Here is a 20,632-nt window from a genome sequence, read left to right on the forward strand (position 1 = left end):
TGCGGCGCCGCCCGGCGCTCCTCACTGTATGTGTGATGCCCCTCGTGTCGTGCCACATCGTGCTTTCACTCTCATCCTACCACTCATCCTAACCTGACCTGTTTCCCACAGGGAGAGTCTTTGTTCTGGCGGGAGGGTTGGGTCGGGCGGGGCGGGGGTGGGGTAGTTCCTCTTCCTGCTCTCTTCCTCCTCCCCCTCCCTCCCCCCCACCTTGTTTTCTACCTGTGTCTCAATATAATGTTCCTCCTCAAACCCCTCTCATTTCCCTGCCATTGTTTTTTGTCCGCCCCTCCTCCTCCCTCCCTCCACCTCTCCCCTCCTCCCTCCCCCCCCCTCCTCTCCTGTCTCTCCATCCCCCTGCCTCTCACTGTTGCGATTAACTGGGCTCTGTCTTTATGTCGTATGTTCTTTTAGGCCCACGCCGTGCATCGCTGGCTAATCGATCAGGACAGTAGTGTGAGCTCTGAGATGCCGGATGGCCAAGGAGTATGGCACTATGATGATGAAGTAAATATCTGCAACACGTATATCTGGCTTTTTTCCTACTTCTATATATCTCTATGTATATATATCTATATATATTCTGTATTTATGACCATCCTGTATCTGTCACTTAAAGTGTGTGTCACTATTGTTGCTCTGCTGTTGTTGTTGTTGTTTTTTTATCTTTACCTCTCTTGTTTTTGTTGTGTGTTGCTTATGGTATCGTAGTTCTGGTTCCTTTGACTTTCTAGTGTCGCTGTTGTGCTGTGAGCTGATTCAGTCAGGTGTCGTGGGATCAGGCTGGAGCTTTTTTTCCTTTGTTCCCGTCCGTGCTTGACGTATTGTACTAACTATGCTGATATTTTGTTGATTTTTCCGTTTGGTTGTTTTTTTTTTTTTTTCTTTTATGCGTTTTATTTTTTCAGTTTCACATTTTTTTTAAATATAACATGAGTGTGTATCTGTATCGATATAACATCTTTATCAGTGTCTGTGGTTTTTCTCTGAATTTAATGTTCTCAAGCAGAGCATATTACATGGCAAAGAGTCCACGGGCAAAATATAGACTTGATACATTTCCTATCGGCTCGATACGAGTTGTTCCAGCACGTCTGCGTTTCTTTTTGCCTCCACACACAGTTAGCTCGCACCACACAGGCTCACAGTAGTGCTAAGAGACGACAATCCAAGTATTTTTCCTGTGGGTTCTTCTGATTTATAAAATATGCTTGTGTCATCTGTACCACTGTGTTCGTGTTTAGGATTAAATCAAGTTGTGTGTGTGTGTGAGAGAGAGAAGGAAAGAGAAAGTGTGTGTGTGTGTGTGTGTGTGTGTGAGCGATGTGTGTGTGTGATTTTGGGGGTTTTAATCTTATCAGTGTGTTTGTGTGCATGCTTTCTTTCCGTCCGTGCATGGCTTCACTCTCTCGTGTTAGTACTGGATATGATTTGATGTCCGTCTGTGCTTCCGTCTGTGTTTGTGTGTCTTCCATCGTGGTGTTTCGTGCTGTAGGTGTTGTGGTGTTGTGGAGCCTGCCGCTGTGTTGTGTCGGTGTGTTGTGGCTGTAGCTGAACTCCCGTGTCGCTGTTTGTCTTGTGCCGTGCTTTGTGCTCTGTCTGGTTTTTTTTTTATCTGTTTAAACAGTCAGGGATAGGTTTGCCAAAGGTTTTATTGCACCTTCCTCGTGCAGTAGATGATCTCGAATCCATTTGCACTCAGTGTGGAGGAGAGATTATCTAAGTGCAATAAGGCTGCTGGGAAACTTGTCCCAGACGACTCTTGCCCATGATGATTTCCCCTCAATCCTAGCCTCCCCTCCCCCCCTTTTTGCTCTCATGTCAAATTCCTGAACCTACTCTCCAAATCTCCATATTGCTCCCCAAACACTCTGGAGCATCATTAGGTTAACCTTTTATTGAACCTGATCTAAACGCATTGTCAGCTGCCAAGGCAGACCATTTGGGAAGTGCAGAGACGTAAAAAACAAAAGCTAGGGTGAACACATTGATCACAAATCGAAGGTAACACGTGCAGGGCGACCACATTTTCTCTGGTCTTCGGCCCGACGCACAACAATATGGAGTATTAACTTTTCCCTCGGTGATGCTCTTGAATGCGTGTGCATTGAGCAATTGTATTTTTTTTTTTCCTTTTTTCCTTTTGAATTCTCTTTTACCTTTTTTGTGTGAATGAGTGAAAGGAAGATGATTTTTATTTGTTTGTCTTTAGCCGTCAGTCAGGATTCTGTACGCCGTCCCAGGAACTAAAGGTTCGCTGCAGCCGGTTTAATAGGAACCAACAGATGGTTTACAAATCACATAAATGATTAGAAGTCAGGAAAGGGAGAATAGAAAAGACTTCCGTGGATACAGATGGGGTATGGTGATTGGTGGTTGGGAGCAGAGGTATGCAAACACCTTGTATGTCCCACAGTGAAGAGAACAGAGGGGAGCAGTGGTGCAGTGGAGAGCCCGGTCCCTCTCACTGGCCCTCAGCCAACGCAGCAGTGGAAAACAACAGCAGCATAAACCAAATCCCTGCAACAGGGTGTCCGCTTCCTCAACTAGTGTTTACTCCGGAGTGATTCAGTGTCCTCCTCCGCCCGCAGCCCTCAGCCTCGTCTCTAACTGCCCCCCGTGCTGCATCTTATTTGATTCAGTCCATCAAAAACGTTGTTCTTACTTCTTACACAAGCGGTCAGACGATTAAATGCAAGTCGACAGTTTAGCCTGATCATCTCTTTTAGGTAAAGCCGTAACAGACTGCACCTGAGCACAAGAAAACCTGTGTCTCGTCAGCTCGCTGCAGCACTTACAGTCCGCAAAAGTTGATAGAAAACAGCTTGGATGTATAAAAAAAGAATTGGATCGGACGTTGCCAGTCAACCGTGCAGCCAATTAGTGCCGGCAGCCAACAACTGCAACCGAAATATCATATGTAGACCGACTTTATAAGAGACATGTCTGTTATATCAGCTCTTTATATTCAAAGTAAGGTTTTTTATTTATATGCACTAAGTCAGAGGAAGGTTTGAGCCCTTTTTGTTCGCTCAAGTCAGTGGGTGCCAGCTTGGATTTCTCATTCCAGTTCATTTAAATCATCCACGTTAAACCAATTTACCAATTTACGTTTTACCAATCGCCTTTATTTTCACGCCCTACTTTGGGTTCCTGATCGTCTGACCGCTCGTGTTTGTTACTAGGGATGCACGAAATAGATTTTTTTTCCAGCCGATACGGATAACCGATTAATTATTACCAGCTTCTCCCAACCGGCACCAAAAAGATAACTGAGAATTTCACATTTTGTTCATTTCAAAAACAAGTTCCTAACCTGTAGTTTATGCACACCTGAGGGATTGCGAAAGCCAAGATGTAGTGAGTAAAGATAATAAAAGATTTGTTGCCTTTGACGTGAAGACTTTGCTCTCCTCTCAGAGCTCTTACATGTAATCAAAATTGCAGTAACTGTAAAAAAAATGGCCGCACCACGCCGACAAGTTGGATCGTTTCCTCTTCTTCTTCTCTGTCTTTAAAGGTGCAGACTGCCACCTGCTGAACTGGAGTGTGTACATACTAGATTTATTAGCTAAAATGTCATTATCACCCAGAAGTTAATAACATAAATGTACCATTATCAGCCTGATATATATTGTGCATCCCTATTTGTTATCCTAGTTTTAACCAAGTCGCAGCATTCTTAGATGTCGGTGAGTAATGTGCTGAAAACAATCTTCCAGAGGCGACGGGAAAAAAAATAAAACCCAGAAAGAAATATTGCTTTATTTTATCGTCCTGAGCTGTCAGAGCCGAGTAAGTCCGCAAGCATTTTAAATCATGCAGATAGGTTAGTCAGCGGCTCGGTGACATTAAGCTCCCAGCCGTCCTCAAACCGTCCCGCAAACCGTGACTCGTTCCCTGAGGGCTGATAAATTTACACCCAAATCTAACGCTTCATTAAAACCTCCCCCCGCCCCACCCCACACCCTGCTGTAAGGATGGTGACATGTCAGAGGTCTGTGTAAAGGCCCCGTCCCCTTTGCCACCATTAATGTTTAGTGGGGCTGGAGAATATCCCGTATCATCCCACAGCTCTAATTACCCCTCAGTGAGTCCTTGGAGACAGATGCTCGGGGAGCCAAGCCCCATTCGTCACAGTGCGGCTGCATGGCAGACTCAATATGAAAAAAAAGCAAACTGTCACACTCTGCACTGTCACATAAATTCTCCCCCGTCTCAGTTTCTTTTTTCCAGCTGCTCCCCGGCCCACTGTAGATGCAGACTACATTAGGAAGCCCATTCATGTCCAGCCACCAGCAGTTGGCTGTAATTTGTTTCGGCTAGGGGGGGCAGAGTTTCATTTACATGTGAAAAGGCCGCGGCCTATTCAAATATTGTAACTCTCATTTTTGTCCCAGGGTTATTGATACCAGCTTCACAGAATTCAGATTAAAGGTAAAGGGGGGGGGGGGGGTTTGCTGCTATTGTGCAAACCTGCAGAAGTCTTGTAATAATGTCTCAGTTGGCCAGATACCAACTCCAGGACGAGGACAGGAGAGCAGGATTCTCCCTCATCTCGCTGACCCATTAACAACTGATCTTTTCTGGCTTTTGCAAACAGTGAGACGCCTCATGGGAACAATCTGGCCCACAAAGAGAAAACTTTCAATGGAGCCATCCCAAGAAACTCCAACCTAAACAGCTTTATAATGCAGCCCACACCTACAGGACAGGTTCACTGCTCAGGGTTTAAAAAATACATTTTGCACAAATATAAATGGACAAATGGGACTTAACAGATTTAACACGAGGCTCGAGGGAAAAATGTGATACCTTTGTTATACACAGGTCACTGGATCATAAAAGATGGATATTTCAAGCTCAAATGGAACAGAAATCAATGCATTTTATCTTTAAAACAATGTAAAGTCACATTTAACGTTTTCCTCATATTCACGAGAATTTAAGAAAGCCACGCTGAGACTTTTTCACCTTTTAAACCTTCTTACTTTCGTCCCCTGTGACCCTGAACTCCACTTTTAATCACCAGCTTATTTTACACTTGTAATCTATTTAATTTATCTTAATTCATCTTTTGCATTATTTCCTCACAAGTGTGACTTGTTGCTCACTTTTATGAAAAAGCACAACTTGTTGGTCTAATCTTAGTCACCTTTGTTTTCATCAGTTTGAGTTTTTTTGTGTATTTTAACCGAAGAAGAGAGAGAGAGAAAGAGAGAGAGAGAAACTGAACGACAATCAATGTGCATGCATGCGTGCATGTGCATGTGTTTAAGGTGAATGCGCAGAGTGCATGGTAAAGGTGCAAGTATACTCCAAAAGAAGTGCTGGTCGAAAAAGTCTGAGAGCTTTAGAAAACTCTTTTGCAAAGGACACTTTCTGCTGAGACGAGCACAGTTCCAGCTCCTCCAGACGTTACAGATTCTTCTTCAGCGTTCAGCAGTGATGATGACTTGTCGACTGTCTGAGAATGGAGAGAGCAGGAGTCAAACAAAATCATAACAAAAGCGAGGACGGATCTGCTCAGACAGACTCTAAAACCTGCACAGCTGATGTTCCACAAGAACATAAAAACAAATATATTACAGGTGCAGGAAGCTCAGATTTAATAGATAACTGTGTTTATGTTTGATTATCAGCAGTTAAAGTCGACCACAGATTCACTTTCGTGCATTTAAGCATCTTTTTTGGCATAATAGTATTTCATTTTCATGCTTCCCACCGTCAGACAAAGGATGTTAGCTGTTTAATATGTGCTGTAGAGTAACTAACTAATCCCATCCTGGATTAGAGTGCAGCCCACCGCAGCCAGGAGATAAGAGTTTAAATAAAGTAAACCTTGATGAAAACAGTGAGATCTGAAGTTACAGTTTCCTGGTTTTGGATTCAAAATAATTCAGGATTAAAAAAATAAAAAACAGGATCAGGATATATTTTAATCAATGCAAACTATTTGTATTGACGCACACATGTTGCTGTAAAGTAGCGTTAACAGCTTCGCCTCCCCACGTGGTCGGACGACGCGCTGCACGGCCTTGTTCAGTTTGAGTATACCGCTGCCTGGACTGTACGCCTGCATCAGGGAAGGTTGCTGCGTGCATACGTGTGTTGACGGTGAGCGAGCAAGTGTGTGCGCGTGTTATGCACCTGCATGTACTGCACTGTAGGTGAACGCGTGCGTGTGCGTGTGTGTGTGTGTTGATGGGTGAGTGCGTCTGTGTGTTTGTGAGTGTGCGTCTGAATCTGTATCTGTGTGAGGCAGCATTAGGCGGCGGAATAATTGAAGTCACTTATATAATCTCTCCTTCGACTGCCCTCGCCCTGACTGATGAGAGCATCTCCGTTAATTGCTTAAATTCAATATTTATAAACACGTCAATCTCGGCAGCTCAGCGTCGAGGCCCCTGAGGCAGCAGATATTAACTGTTCAAGTGGAAAACAGCACGATAGATACATCAACTACGTATTTGTTAGCTGTCCATACATTTAGGTCTGTCCCTCTTTGCATCAGGCCGCCTCGGAGTAGATTACATGATGATGGAAGGTGTGTGCGACAGTGCTGGGAGGGCGTGAGAGAGAAATCAGGGTCTGACTCAGCAAAGCTGTGGCGGATGAAGATGCCATCATTCTGTCAACAAGGCTGTGAGAGGGAGATACTGTATTTATATATATACATCCGCTGCAGGACGCGTTCAAACGCAGCTCCCCAGGCGCATTTATTTATCATCACGGCTGACACCTTTCTCCGAGACGTCCTCCCGTCTTTCAGCCGTGCCCTGTACCTCGTCGCTCTTTCCATCCATCTCCTCTTTCATGATTTCAGTCGCGGCCTGTTTCCTTCCTTCCGCTCCTCGCGGTGAGAAATGAGACGGGGGCTGCGCCGAGACAGGCCGAAACAAATGTTTGGAAGTGCTTCTGTCCCCTTACAAATGGTACTAACATGCTGTGCGCTGACATGTAGACGGATTTTAAGACCTTGTGCACTGATAACTATATAACGCAGGAAGGCAAAGGATGCACAGGGCGCCATATAAAGACAACGTTGAGAGATGAGAGATGAGATTTTTTAGCTCATCGCTGGTGTATCTGCACTGGCATCACTGGTGAGTCAGAAGAAGTGAGGAAAAGAAATGTCTTGTGATTAAAAAAATGTGTCTAAAGCACTTGAAAAAAATAATATAAAGTCTTTTGTGGCTCCAGAAGAAGCTGCACGTCATCTGATAAATTACCTCCAGTGATGTCACTTTGTGGCTTAGTTGCATTGTGGGTAATGTAGGCCAGAGGTTTCTAAAAGTAGTCCACTGGTCTAGCATTACATTTCTATAACGCCGCTGGACTCATTATGGACAGTTTCAAAACAAATGATCGATATCAATACGGCAGAAAAATATATATCACCTTTTTTAGTACATGCATTCCTTGTCCTTTCCCAGACATGCTGCCTACATTACCCACAATGCAACTAAGCCACAGAGTGACATCACTGGAGGACATTTATTAGATTACATGCAGCTTTCTCCGGAGCCACAAACGTGTTTACACATCATATATCATATGTAAACACATTTTAATGTGTAAAATTGGTGGAGTGACGCAAATTTTAAGTTTATCTTTGAACTATAAAATGTCCCAATCATTAGAGATCAAACAATAAATGACGGGTTTAACCATCTGATGTCAAACATGATATCTAATCTGCAGTGAGGCTATCATAAAGTTTGATAGCACGAGATGTTTTACCTTCTTAAGACCGACCATCGATCAGACGTCAGCGATCATTGAAGCACTTCAGTCTAAAGGAGCCGAGTTCCTTCCTTCCTGTGGTCACGTACTGAACTCTACTGGAAACTTGTTTGATGATTGTAAACAGAACTAAATCTTTGTAATGAGGTGATGTGTAACAGTGAAACCGTTGGGGACGTTTTTCTCTACATGCACTTCTTCCTCAAAGACAGAGCACAGTTTTATTCTCTCTGGACTCTTAATAGAATCGCATCACGTCCCACTTTATCGGAGTCATGTCGACGGCGGCGAGATGAGTTTGTACCTCGTAGTTTCAGGAAAAAGTACATTACGTCTGAATAGAGTCTAAAAAAACTTGGGCCACTTCAGCTCTGCGTCTATTAACCAGACTGATTGAATTATGGTCTGGCTGCTCGAATCCTGTCTGACGCTGACTCAAGCCCGGTGGTGACTGATGGTTTTGGAGCCTTTTGTTTTAAATAATGGAGTCTGTGTTCTCAGCGAGGGCTCGGAAACTGCGTTCATACGAGCGAGGAGGGCTGCGGCGACAGATTCTGTGCTCTTCCTCTGTCCTTTTTGCACATCTTCACTCTGTATTTCCCCATCGCTACCTCTGCACTTATGAAGATAAATGGGCGCCGGGCCCTGCGCTGACATATCGCCGCTGTCATTCTTCTCTATTGCCTTCATCTTTTCTGCTCTCCTCCCTCGCCTGACTATTTCTAACTCCCTGTTTTTGTCTTCCACAGGTCAGTCTGGCTTTGTCACGTTGAGGCGCATGTGCATTTGCCGAGGCGCCTTTATGTGCCGTATGTACCGAAACACACGTATATGCGGGAGCGAGCCGGGAAAACGTGATATGTAATCTGTCTGCGAGGTGAGGGCAGCTCTAACACTCCGCTGCCGCTGTTAATGCTCAGTTAAAGCGCTCTGCTGTCAGTTCAAGCTTAATGTAGCCTGTGAAGACGGGCTGAAGCGCAGGATAAGGAGTTGAAAGTGTGTGTGTGTGTTTCTGTGTGCGTCAGTTTTTGTGCCAGAGCTGCAGTAATCAGCCCGACCCAGCCCACACTCCCTCTGAGGCAGCTGCAGGCTGATACTGCAGAGCGTCACGCTGCCACTAGAGGACCGCTGTACTAATTTGTAATATTACAAGCTCACGAAGAAGCCAGTAGATTTTATTTTAAATTCACGATCAGGTTCTTCAGAAGTTTTGTCCTGGGAGTGTCTGTTTTTCTCTAAATTCATCTTGTCCCTTGTGACGCTGTGTTTACCCTCCATAGACTATTTAGATGTCACACGGCAGCCATTTTTCTCTGATGTCACGCTCAGGGTGGGAAGCTCAAAGTTAGCATGTCATGTAAAAAGGGAGCCGAATGTAAGACACACAGAGGAAGACGGGTTGACAAAAACTAAAGATGAACACAAAAACCGTAAAGCCACAGGGAACAAATCACAGGAGAAACTCAGACAAACCAATAAAACTACCAGAAAAAAGGTGAGAAAAAGACAAAGACAGGAAGTGGAAAGTAAAACACAACACACAAGGATACAATCTCCAAAATAAAACAGGAACCAGCTCAACAAACTATTTAGATATCACACGGCAGCCATTTTTCTCTGATGTCACGCTCAGGGTGGGAAGCTCAAAGTAAGCATGTCATGTAAAAGTAAGGAATCTGGCAAAGCTTTTATCGTCGCACGTCTTCCCAATTGATCAGCAATGGAAAAGACAGTTTATAGTGAAAATCCAGAGGGACATTAGTTCATATTAAAAGGTAAAGCTACGTATTTGTCGACCCATTACCTCACGTGAGCATTCAACCACTTCCGAGTGATCATTACCGTTTAATTGGATCCATTTTTATGTATGATTTTAAAGAAAGAAGCCGAATGTAAGACACACAGAGGAAGACGGGTTGACAAAAACTAAAGATGAACACAAAAACCGTAAAGCCACAGGGAACAAATCACAGGAGAAACTCAGACAAACCAATAAAACTACCAGAAAAAGGGTGAGAAAAAGACAAAGACAGGAAGTGGAAAGTAAAACACAACACACAAGGAAACAATCTCCAAAATAAAACAGGAACCAGCTCAACAAAAACAACAAAACCACGACACCAGTGCAAGCGGGACGACAGCAGCACCACCCTGAGTGTGACATCAGAGGAAAATGGCCGCCATGTAAATATGGTCTATCTTTTGTTTGTACCACCTTGTTGCATAAACAGTGAATTTCCCCCGTGTGGTGTGAAGTGTGCGAGCTGCAGTGAGAACAGCGGGCCGGACGAAGGCCGAGAGTGTGACAGGTTGAAGAGAGACAGCTGACGGACCGTCGGTGTTTGTGTTGATTCCTCCCCCGCCTTTTCAAGTCGCGTCTCTGTTCTCTGAGACATCAGGACACGGGCAATAAACCACCACAAGCAGCACACGTGGACAGCTGTAGGCCCCTTTATCCCGCCAACAAGAGGGGCTCGACTCGGGGTGCAGAGGGCACGTCTGTCCCCAACCTAAATCAACTCCGTTACAAAAACCGGAGTGTGGCCTGTGTTTGATAATGACCTGCAGCCTGCCTGAGCTCCACACTGTGAGAGTGAGTCAGACTCCTGCCTCTGCAGGAGCTGGTACCTTTCAGCAACCTGCAGCGAGCCAACCCCCAGTGACTTTATCTGCTCCTCGTCTCACCCGAATAACTGAGGTCAAAACAACATTCAAAATATTTTTGCCCTGATACCAATTTTAGTTTTTAAGGTTTCAGAACTTAAATAATTGTTCATTTCTACAGTTTAACTGCAGGACATGAGACAATTCCAGACTTTCACACTGGTTGCACCTAACTTTTTTATTTAGGTGCACCCGATAATACATTTTAATTTAATTTCTTAACGCATCACATCGATTGGTAAGAGGAATAAAGGTGCAAATACATGTTCTTCTTCATTTAATTCGCAGCGAACTCAACATGGAACAACGCTAAAGCTAATCTGCTTTAGTTTCAGGCGCACCAATGTGTGTTTAATCGCACCTGATATGTTTTTTGGGTGCATGTGTGACCAGATGTCTCCTAAAAGTCCTTTCTCAGTGTCTGTGCTGTGTGTTCAAACATCCAGGTCAAGTAATAATGAGCAGAAACACATTTAGTCAGAGTTGGAAAAACACTGAATTGTTTCCATTTATAACAACAACACAGCACAAATATGAGTTTATTTGCTCATTTAGTCTGTAGTAGAAATCCACAACGAGTTAACTTTCCTTTTCCTGGGTGACAGACAAACTGTGTGGGGATACTGAGGTTCACAGGGAACCAGTGTAAACACTGATGTACTCCATAATGACACGTTGAAGCAGAAAACTTGTCTATTGACAGTTCAAGTCCGTGTCACTGTTAACACCTCCAGAAACCTTCCGTCATCACTCAGTTGTTTCTTCCACACCTTGAGGAGCTCTTATCAATCAGGAGCTGATAAATTATCGCTCTCCTCCTCAAGGAGGATGAGCTGAGTTATTCTCTGCAGGCCGAGCCAGCCGAGGTTTATTCCAGAGAGGAAGGGATGCAGTTGGAGGACCACGGGATAATTTGTCATGTCTTCATGGACGTTAGTGTCGGCGGTCCCCTGCCCCACATTCTTTGGCAGCAGAGCTCCCATCGCTGTCCAAACTTAATACTGTGGACTGGGGAGGAATCCCACGTGATGTTTTTGCCCAGGTCACGGTCCAGTGGCACTGAGTGGTGCGTAGCCTTCTTTCTACATTGCCCCCTCCTTCCCCTCTCCTACAAGCATTTATCTCTCTGCATGGTTTTGGCAGCGATGTGCTTTTCCCAGCATTTAGCCAGGAGAGGGAGAGAGGAGGGGAGAGGTAGAGAAAAGGAGGCCTTTTCAAGCAAGGAATGACGGACGCTTTATTAAAAGAGGCAGGGCCTTTTGAGAGGCTGGCCCCTCCGCGCTCCCCCCCACCCCCGTGTGTCTGGCCCATTGTCACGGGGCGGTGGCAGCAAACCCCCCCGCCGGGCGCTTTGTCACTGTAAGTCACCTCACAGACTGAAACAGACCCACTCCGGGAAAAAAAAAAAAAAACACACCCATTCTCCACAGTAACTCTGCGCTATTCTGGTACTGCCTGGTCCGTGGCAGAAAAAAAGAAAAAGAAATGATTGTCTGGGCTGTCAGAAAACATACAGGAGACACGGAGATGGGCGTGACGTGCGGGGAAGACGGGACGGGAGAAAGGAGGGATAAAGTCAGGCTGACACGGAGCGCTGGGGCGCGACAGAACCTGAAAAGGTGGAGAGGATAGATGAGGTGGAGAGCAGAACACAGAGTGTGATGGAGGACAGGAGGGAGGGAGGGGGGGGGAGAACAAGTTGGAAACGAAGGAGGAGAAAATTAAAAAAAGCGAGAGCGAGGGTAAATTAAGTTAGAGAGATAGAAATGATCTAGAAGCGATGGTGGACGCAGGCAGGACGACCGGCGGTGAGGGTGCGCAGTGTGTTTTTGGCCCGTGTGTGTGAAATGTGTGTCTTTAGATACAGACAGCATTCCTCCAGAGATAAAACCCCCCCCCCCCCGGGCCCCCCGTCCCCTCCACCCACACCCTCCACAAGTCTCTCCACCCACCATGCTTACTCAAGTGTGTGTGTTGGTGTGTGTGTGTGTTAGCTGGGCGTCCGTGTTTACGTTGGACGGGGGTCTGCGTGCCCTGTACCGCGGCACTTGCAGGGGGCAACAGGAAAAAGACAGCTGTGTGCGTGAGAGAAAACAGAAAACGTAGAGGAAGAGAGAGTGGAGGGCCAACAGGCATGCCAGTCAAGACCGTCACTTTTGGAGTGAGTACCACCATCTCTGCTTCCCCTTCTCCGCCTCCTCTCCTCGGCTGTCACTCTCTCTTGTCTCCTCGTGTTATCTCGCTCTACCTGTTTGCTTCTTTTACTGCCGTCTCTCTCTTTTTTTTTCTGTTGCAGTGTTTTGCTCTGTTTGTTAAAATCCTTGGTTGCACCCGCCAGACGTCTTTATCCTTTCACATCTTAAAAGTCTTGAATCCGTGTCTTTCGTCTGGACTTCTTTTTTTTCCTGAACATTGACGTGTTTGTATTTACTCTTTGTTCATTTCATTGAAGCTCTTTTTTTCTTCTTCTTTATATTCATCACACGCCTCTTTCTGCAGCCGCTCTCTGCTCGCTAAGTAGCGTTTCTCGCTCTCTGTCCGTCCACATAAACTGTTTTTGAAGACTTCGCTTTCATGGCTTGTTTTGGTTTTCAGCCCTCTTCCAAAAAAACACAAAAAAAAAAAAAACGAGAAAGAAAGAGATGCAGGTCGTGGAGATGTAAACATCAGTCCTGCTTTATTTGTGAAATGCAGAATAACTTGTGAAGGTTTTTAATCGAAGCTGATGAGGTCAGAGACCCGAACACGACCCGTCCCGATCAAACCGAGCCTCCCCCCGGCGACACGGGAGGGAGTATCTCCGAGAGTCGTGATGCATGTGCGTCCGAGATTAGTGTAAAGTGCGTGTACGTGTGGGTGTGTGTCGTCTTCTGTTTTTCCTCCTTAATCTTGTTTTTGACTCCGTTCGGTCCTCTATTTGATGTTCAGATTGTAGGATGTCAACCAGGATTAGCTGTGGTAAGTAAACTAGAGGTCAGTAAACTGATTAGCGGGTCGATTAATGAGATCCTTTCAGTGTGAGACGACGGGCTGTTTAATCGACTGAGCCAGCGGAGGCGACACGGGGCGCAGGCTCACAAGGCCCACCCGGCACCAAAACACCGCTTACCTGAGGAAGCAGGAGAGGTTTGACTGTAGGTTTGTGGAAAAATGTGCCTTCTTATAGTTAATCTGTCTGAGGATGAACTGGAGTCAGAGGTCCTCGCAGCGTTTCATCGTTGCATCATTTAGTTCCTTGCAGAGATCAGATAAATGTGAAAGCAAACACACCAGCGAGCCAAACGGAGAAAACTGGCCGATGGTCAGTTTCAGCGGCCAAAAACATCCTCGTGCAGCTGAGAATCGATCAACTCGCGGAGCTATTTTTGACTCCTTTTATAAACTGTTGAAGCAAAACAGGTTTTATAAACTCCTCACGTTTTACAGGTCAAATTAAAAAGTTACTTATCACCATCGCGGTTTGATAAACAAAGTGTGAAGTAATACCTACAAAAATCCAGTAAAATCATCTTGAAAATAACAGCGGGCATGAGAAGTATTTGCATTGATTACTTGAGTAAAAGTAGCAGTACAGCAGTGTAAAAGTACTCGGTCACAAGTAAAAGTTGTACTTTAAAAGTACAGAAGTATTTTACTTGAATTACTTACTTGTATCAGTCGTACACACATGCAGAAAGTTCTCTGTCAGAGTTATTCTACAAACTGTTTTTAAAAGTACCCTGAAGTTATTCTTGATTAAAAGTAAAGATATTAAAATATTACTGTTGTTAAAGTGAAAGTCACCCATACGAAACTTATCTAACACTCAATCTACTTATACAAATTATACATGTAGCTACACTATATTTAAATAGTATATTATGTTTTGCCTTCAGTACTTGAATAAATGTACTCTGTCGACATGGAGCCATATTTTACTACTTTTATAAACTCTGAGTAGTTTTGATTCTAAAGTTCAAAAGTAACTAGTTACTATTAGTGGTCACACACGTAGTGTGAAGTGAGTAGAGGGTAATATTTAATATTTAAAGGCCATAGATCAGTATAAAACAAGTCTAAAACACAAAACACTCGAGCAAAGTACCTCAAAATTTTACTTGAATGTACTTAAATAAAAAGTTTATACATCATTTCTTAATAATACAGATAATAATATATCTGCAATGTATTTTTTTACGTTTATATAAAGATTAAATGTCCAGTTTTACAGTTTTAAACTTTGGACTAAGTTACTTATATTCATATATATTTTATATTCTTTTGCTCCCTCCATACAGTCCTACTCTGTATAATCACTGTGACACACAGGATGTTTACCATATCGTGGTCCTACCCTGCGTAGCATCCATACTCCATCTCCTCCCTCTGGGTTTCACCCTCTTTGTCACCCCCACAAAAGATCACAATAACCATGACAATCTCATCTTCAGGCGCGGAGGCTACAGCAGGGCCAGATATAAAGAGACAATCCGCCAGGACGGCGGGGACAAACAGCGAAAGGCCGGGAGGGGGAGGCAGGGAGTGTGAGAAAGTAAATAGTAAAAATGGGACAAGACGCTTCGCCTAGGAGAGGACAGACAGTCAGATTTACATACGGACAGACGGATTGAGTTGAGTGGGGGAATGTAACAGCTCCATCCCGGTGCCTTCGCTCACTCGCTCGCTCGCTTCCTGTAAATGTGTCCACGGCTGAGCGCTCCCACGGGCCTCAGTCGGACCGGCTCCACACTTACTACATCTGTGGAGCCGGAAACAGCCCGGCTGCCCGCTCAGCCTCCTCAAGCAGCCGGAGAGATGAAGGCAGAGGATGGAGGCCCGGGGAAAAAAAAAAAAAGGACAGAGGGCGGAAAAAAAAAAAAAATCAATCTCCACAACAAATGCAAGTCAGCAGAAAAGGGGTGATGAAATGGCTGTTTAAGCACTCTGCAGTGATTTCCATATCCGCTGTGCAGAAAGCGTCCAATCACACTGTTGGTTTAAATACATCAAGATATTGAGTTCAGCAGGGAGAGAAAAGCACAATTTACGTTTTTTTTTAAAGTTCAGCGAGTTGTTGCAAGTGAAGCGGGGCTGGAGACACGCTGAACATACGTCGGCACCTTATTTTCACCTTTCTGCTGGGTGTACAAATAGCTGGAGTGGCTCCTAAAATATTTATGATTGCACCTGGTGCTGTGTCTGCAGATTCATGTTGTTTGTGTGTGTGTGTGTGTGTGTGTGTGTGAGAGAGAGAGAGAGAGAGTGTTTCTTGTGAATTTTTATGTTATTTGAACAGAAACTCAGAGATTCTCCGAAGCAGATAATGGGTCGGTATTACAGTAAAATCATCCCGGATCTTTTGGCAGAGAGATTTCTCCCATTGACATTCAGTGGAGGAGCTCCAGGATTTGTGTCTCGATTTCATTAGCGAAACAGTCTCGGCTCCCTCGTTTGTAGCGCTGAGGCCTGTTCTGATGTAAGACTAACCTGTCTAGACTGTTTGGAAGGACATGACGTACCGAAGGCAGCTGTCTGGAGATTATTAGATTGATTTAAAAAGAACAACTATATATGTTTATATCGCAAAATTCTGATTAATTTATTTTAGAACTCTCTTCTAAAGAGATTCTTCGTGCCGTCACGTCTCCAGGACTCTAAAAAAAACATCAAATTAAACCAACTGTGAGGGGAAATTGTTCTTTGGTCGATATCACATTCATATCAAGGCTCCAACTTATGCATTTAAGTTGATATAGCTTCATTTTAGGGGTCACAAGTTAAAAAGAAGGGTTGGAGCCCAACTTCTGCTTGACGTAACAGGTAAATGTTCTCCGCTAAATGCTAATAAACAGCAGGTTGTTTTCCACATTAGAAGCTGATGTTGGAGAGGTTTCCGTGATTGCAGCGCGGCATTACAGTATCTGTAAGTAATCCTGCAACAGCGTGCATACAGCCGGTGCAAAGAGACAGAAGGGGGAACAGTCTGTGCCCAGATTCAATTCAGATGTAGAGATATACTGTGTGGTGAAGTTATTACAGCCATTTTCAGTCCCTCTGTAGACACACAGCGGCGTGGCGTCAAAACCAGATCTTTAAAATGAGCTCACAAACGTGGTTTAGAGACAGTGAGATTCGACCTTCCCATTCATGCTTCACGATGCCTGATTCTTCTCCTCTCACACACACAAACACACACAATCTGATTCCATTCAGCATCATCACACACACACACACACACACACACACACACGATCGATCTCTTTTGAAAGTGATGATCCTTTGAGTCGTCCGTTGCAGAGGATCTCCGTGACCTGGATGTTGATCTCAGGCACACACACACACGCACACACACACACACACATACAGTACGTATACATTGAGTTTTCAAATGCTGCAGTCCACCGGCGAGGGTGGTGATGTCATTCTGTCTGCTGCAGCGCCCGGCAGAGGAGGCAAAACATGGTGGGGAGAAAGAGAGAGAGAGAGAGAAATGTAAGAAGAAGAAGAAGAAGAAGAAGAAGAAGCGAGGGATGGAGGAGAGAGAGAAGGCAACAGGGAAGAGAAGGCGAGATAAAGAGGGAGGAGAGGGGAGTTCAGGCCAGAGGATTTTCTGTGATGAGATAGGGGAATAATTTGACTTGGTAATTTGGAGCTTCATTATAAGGAGCCTTGCACCGTCTCTCGCCTGAGGACATTTGCGCGCACATTGCACGACAGCGTGTGCTGATATTGTTAATGTTAACCGCGGAGCAGCCGAGCAGGTTTATTGTCTGTTTCCGTTGCTCCAGACAGAATGATTAATGTGCAAGACCCCCAAACGCTCGTCCGCTCTCTGCGGGGACAATCAGGGGAGACGCGCATTCATCTCAAACATACCGAGACGTAGCAGAGGAACCACCACGGAACAGTTTTAGCCTGTGACATGCGCGCCACACCTGTTTGTGTCGGGGGTGCGTGGATGGGTGTGGCTCCCCCTGCATCCTTATCTCGCCGCGCCACACGCTCACTTCTTGACGTAAACAGATACAGAAACAGAAACATGCAGAGTTAAGAAAAATTAAAAAAAAAAACAAAAAAACGCAGGACTGGCAAACAAGAAAGTAAATTTGCTGTAACCAGCGACATCTCGAAGCAGTCTGCAGTGTGAGACGCTGTGGTGTTGTAAACTTCAACAGGCTTGTTTCTTTTTTGGGGGGGGGGGCAGTGAAGTGAGTCCAGCAGAGGGGCCTCAGTCGGGGTTCACCGTGGTGTTACCATGCCACCATTTGCTGTGGGATCGTGTATATTGTGTCAGGTTGTGTGTGTATGTGTGTGTGTGTGTCCTCGCATCAGCTGTATTTGCTCCCGCTTCGACGGAGGGATTCTTCTCGTATCGCCATGGCAGCGTCCGCAAACATTTCACGCTACAGAAAGTATAAGACACATAATAAAAAAAAGAGAAAAAGATCTCAAAGTGAGAGAGAGGAGATGTTTTCAACGGTGGTTTTATTCCACTATGAACCACCCAGTCACGCTTGAGTAAAAGTAAAGATATCACGTTAAGATATCACTTGGGTAAAGATGAAAGTCGCCCATAAAATAGTACTTGAGCAAAAGTAAAGTAAAGTATCTGATATAAATGAACTTAAGTATCAAGCAAAAGTAAAAGAAATGTATACTGTTATTGGAGCTGAGATTCAAGATTCTTCTGATTAAATCGAAGATAAAATACATAAATATGAAATTGTGCTACTTCTTTCTGATGCAGCATGAAATCAGCAAAGTAACTAAAGTTGTCAGATAGTTTTAGTGGAGTTAAAACACAGTATTTGCCTCCAAGTATGAGATGAAACAGCAGAAAGCACCTCAAAGTCTTACTTGGCTGCAGTACTCGAGTAAATGTACTCAGTTACATTCAATCTCTCTATATGACGTGCTGTGAAATAGTTGGAAGGTTACTTGAACGATGTTACAGACGCCAAAAGAGGGCGAAAAGACGCAGCGCAGCAGACTAAATGTTATTTTCTGTGTTTTTCTTTCATTATGTAACACCGCCGCATGTAACTAGTTCACACCGCTGCACACTTGCTGTTGGTTTGTACACACAGCCCGACTGCAGCGTATACAAGTCTTGCGTAACTCTTATCGTCTCTTATTTTTAATGCGCGTCTCCAACGTACACAACACGTCCGTCTGTGTACGCTCACGGAGATTCATGTGTGGAAACGGCGCTGTTTCTCAGTGCACTGACAGGTGTGTGTGTGTGTGTGTGTGAATGTGTGTGTGTGTGTGGGAGGTGTCCTGGGGTCAGGCTGTTGCTCTGCACTTGTGTAGAGGAGGGAGGTTTGTGAGTTTTTGAATCCGGCCCCAAGTGAAAGTGAGGGAGAGAGTCTGATGGAGAGGGAGAACGCGGCTCACCAGCACAGCTTGGCAACTGTGAGTAAATACAACTGTTAGCTGAGTCGCTGAAGCAGAGAGAGCAGACGAGGAGGGGCTTTTTACCGCTGTCTGTGTCTTTAATTATCAAAATATCATACAGTCGACTCGTAGCTCCAGTTTGATGCGTTACAGAACAACATGTACACTGTTTTTATTCTTCTTTTGTGTGTGTGTGTGGGAACGTCTGACAGTGTTTTATCCTGTCAGCATGTGTGTGAGTGTGACTCAGAGGCGTGTGTGTGCTGCAGTGTCGTTGTCTCCGACTGGGAAGCTAAAAATGAAAAAAAACATCTTTTGAGAGTGACAGCGCTCAGAGGCGTGAGTCAGTGAAGAAGAAGAAGAAGAAGAAGAAGAAGAAGCCCGGGGATTTATTACTTCTCCGCACAGGAAGCTGCACGCTGTGTGAAGTTCATCTGACAAGTCCAAACTTTGCCCTTGTATAAATTTCATCTCCGCGCCAGATTACGAGGAGCAGGAATCAGAGCGAGCTGATGTTCTGCTGCTTCCATTCCTTTTAAACTTTTCCCTACTTTTTTAAAAAAAAGTGAGCTCTCTCTTTGCACAGCGCTGTGCCACTGGTGTCATGCTGAGGGTGTGTTGTGTCATTTGTTGCTATGCCTCTCCTTCAGGCATGTGGATCCTTTCTCTCTCCCTCTTTATGAAAAGAGGACCAACAACCCTGTCACAACAATGGACAACACAGCTTAAGGCAGTGTGTTATGATGTTGGGAGGAAAAAAAGCAGGCTTGTTTGGTGTTTTTTTTTTTCTTCTTGTGTGAGGTTTTAATAAATGAATTTATCCGCTGCACAAAATGAATGGACGGCTGATTGTTTTTCCTGACCGGCATGTTGAGATAGCTGGTCGGACGGGAGGGAGGGAGGGAGGGAGGAGATTATGTAAATGAAATGAAAAAAAAAAAAAAAAGTGCTGGGTTTGCCGCAGTCGAGATTCTCCCCGTGGTTTCTCCCTCGGCCGCTCCTCCTCCTCCTCCTCCTCTTCTCCTCTCCTCTCCTCTCCCTCGCTCTTCCCCTCGTGCCGCATGAGTGATCCTGTTTCAGCAGCACCCCTGCCTGGCTAAGAGAGGCACGAAGCCCTCAGACACACAAACAAAACACAGACAAAAACACTAGACGTGCCATGTGCCGGCCCGTGAGCCAGAACTCGCCAAACTCTCTTCCTCTCTCTCTCTATTCTTTCTCCATCCACCTTGTGTCTCTTCCTCTCTCTCTCTCACTCTCTTTCATTCACACACACATATAAACTCAGAGTCCTGACAAAGAGCCGACAGTCTGACGCTGTCGGTTTCATCACGCTGGGTTTCATCACGCTGGGTTTCATCACCTGAGCGCAGCAGAGCGGCGGATGCACTTTTGTTTGGGAGTTATTTGGGAGTTCGTCTGCTTGCACACATTTACAAACATGCACCGTCCAAGAAAAAAAATGTGACGGGCGGAGTGAGACATGAGAGGAAAGCTGATGGATTTACTCCTAAACGGTTTCGGCCCTTTAAATGCCTCTGAAGAGATATTAACCAAGCTCTGTCTCCCTCTCCATTTTCCCTCTCCACTCCTCTACTTTATGTGCCTTTCACTTTCTCTTATCCCCTATCCCCCCCTCCCCTCCTCTTTCCCCACCCTCTCTCTCTCTCTCTCTCTCTCTCTTTTCCGCTTGCAGGCAGATGCTGGCAACAGTTTTCTCCGAGCGGCCCGATCTGGCAACCTGGACAAGGCCCTGGATCACATCAAGAATGGCATCGACATAAATACAGCCAATCAGGTGAGAGAGCCCGCACATTCCCCGTGATTGAATTGGTCGAAGTTATAG

The 20,632-nt window shown here is 45.0% G+C and overlaps 1 protein-coding gene across 15 annotated transcripts in view; it reads left to right on the top strand.

Moving 5' to 3' along the window:
* The window catches only part of ank1a (ankyrin 1, erythrocytic a), a 96,413-nt gene that overhangs the window by 37,950 nt on the left and 37,831 nt on the right, over nucleotides 1-20,632 (top strand). For 12 of the 15 annotated variants that reach the window (XM_030416757.1, XM_030416760.1, XM_030416762.1 and 9 more), the window contains exons 2-3: nucleotides 415-507; nucleotides 20,483-20,584. In XM_030416757.1, coding sequence (XP_030272617.1) covers nucleotides 415-507; nucleotides 20,483-20,584 — 195 coding nt within the window. Of the gene's footprint in view, nucleotides 1-414; nucleotides 508-7,508; nucleotides 12,572-14,112; nucleotides 18,805-20,482; nucleotides 20,585-20,632 lie in introns of those variants that run through there. The other 3 variants (XM_030416770.1, XM_030416768.1, XM_030416763.1) reach the window with 3 other exon arrangements.

Source organism: Sparus aurata, chromosome 5 (assembly GCF_900880675.1).
Source record: "Sparus aurata chromosome 5, fSpaAur1.1, whole genome shotgun sequence".
NCBI classification, from domain to species: domain Eukaryota; kingdom Metazoa; phylum Chordata; class Actinopteri; order Spariformes; family Sparidae; genus Sparus; species Sparus aurata.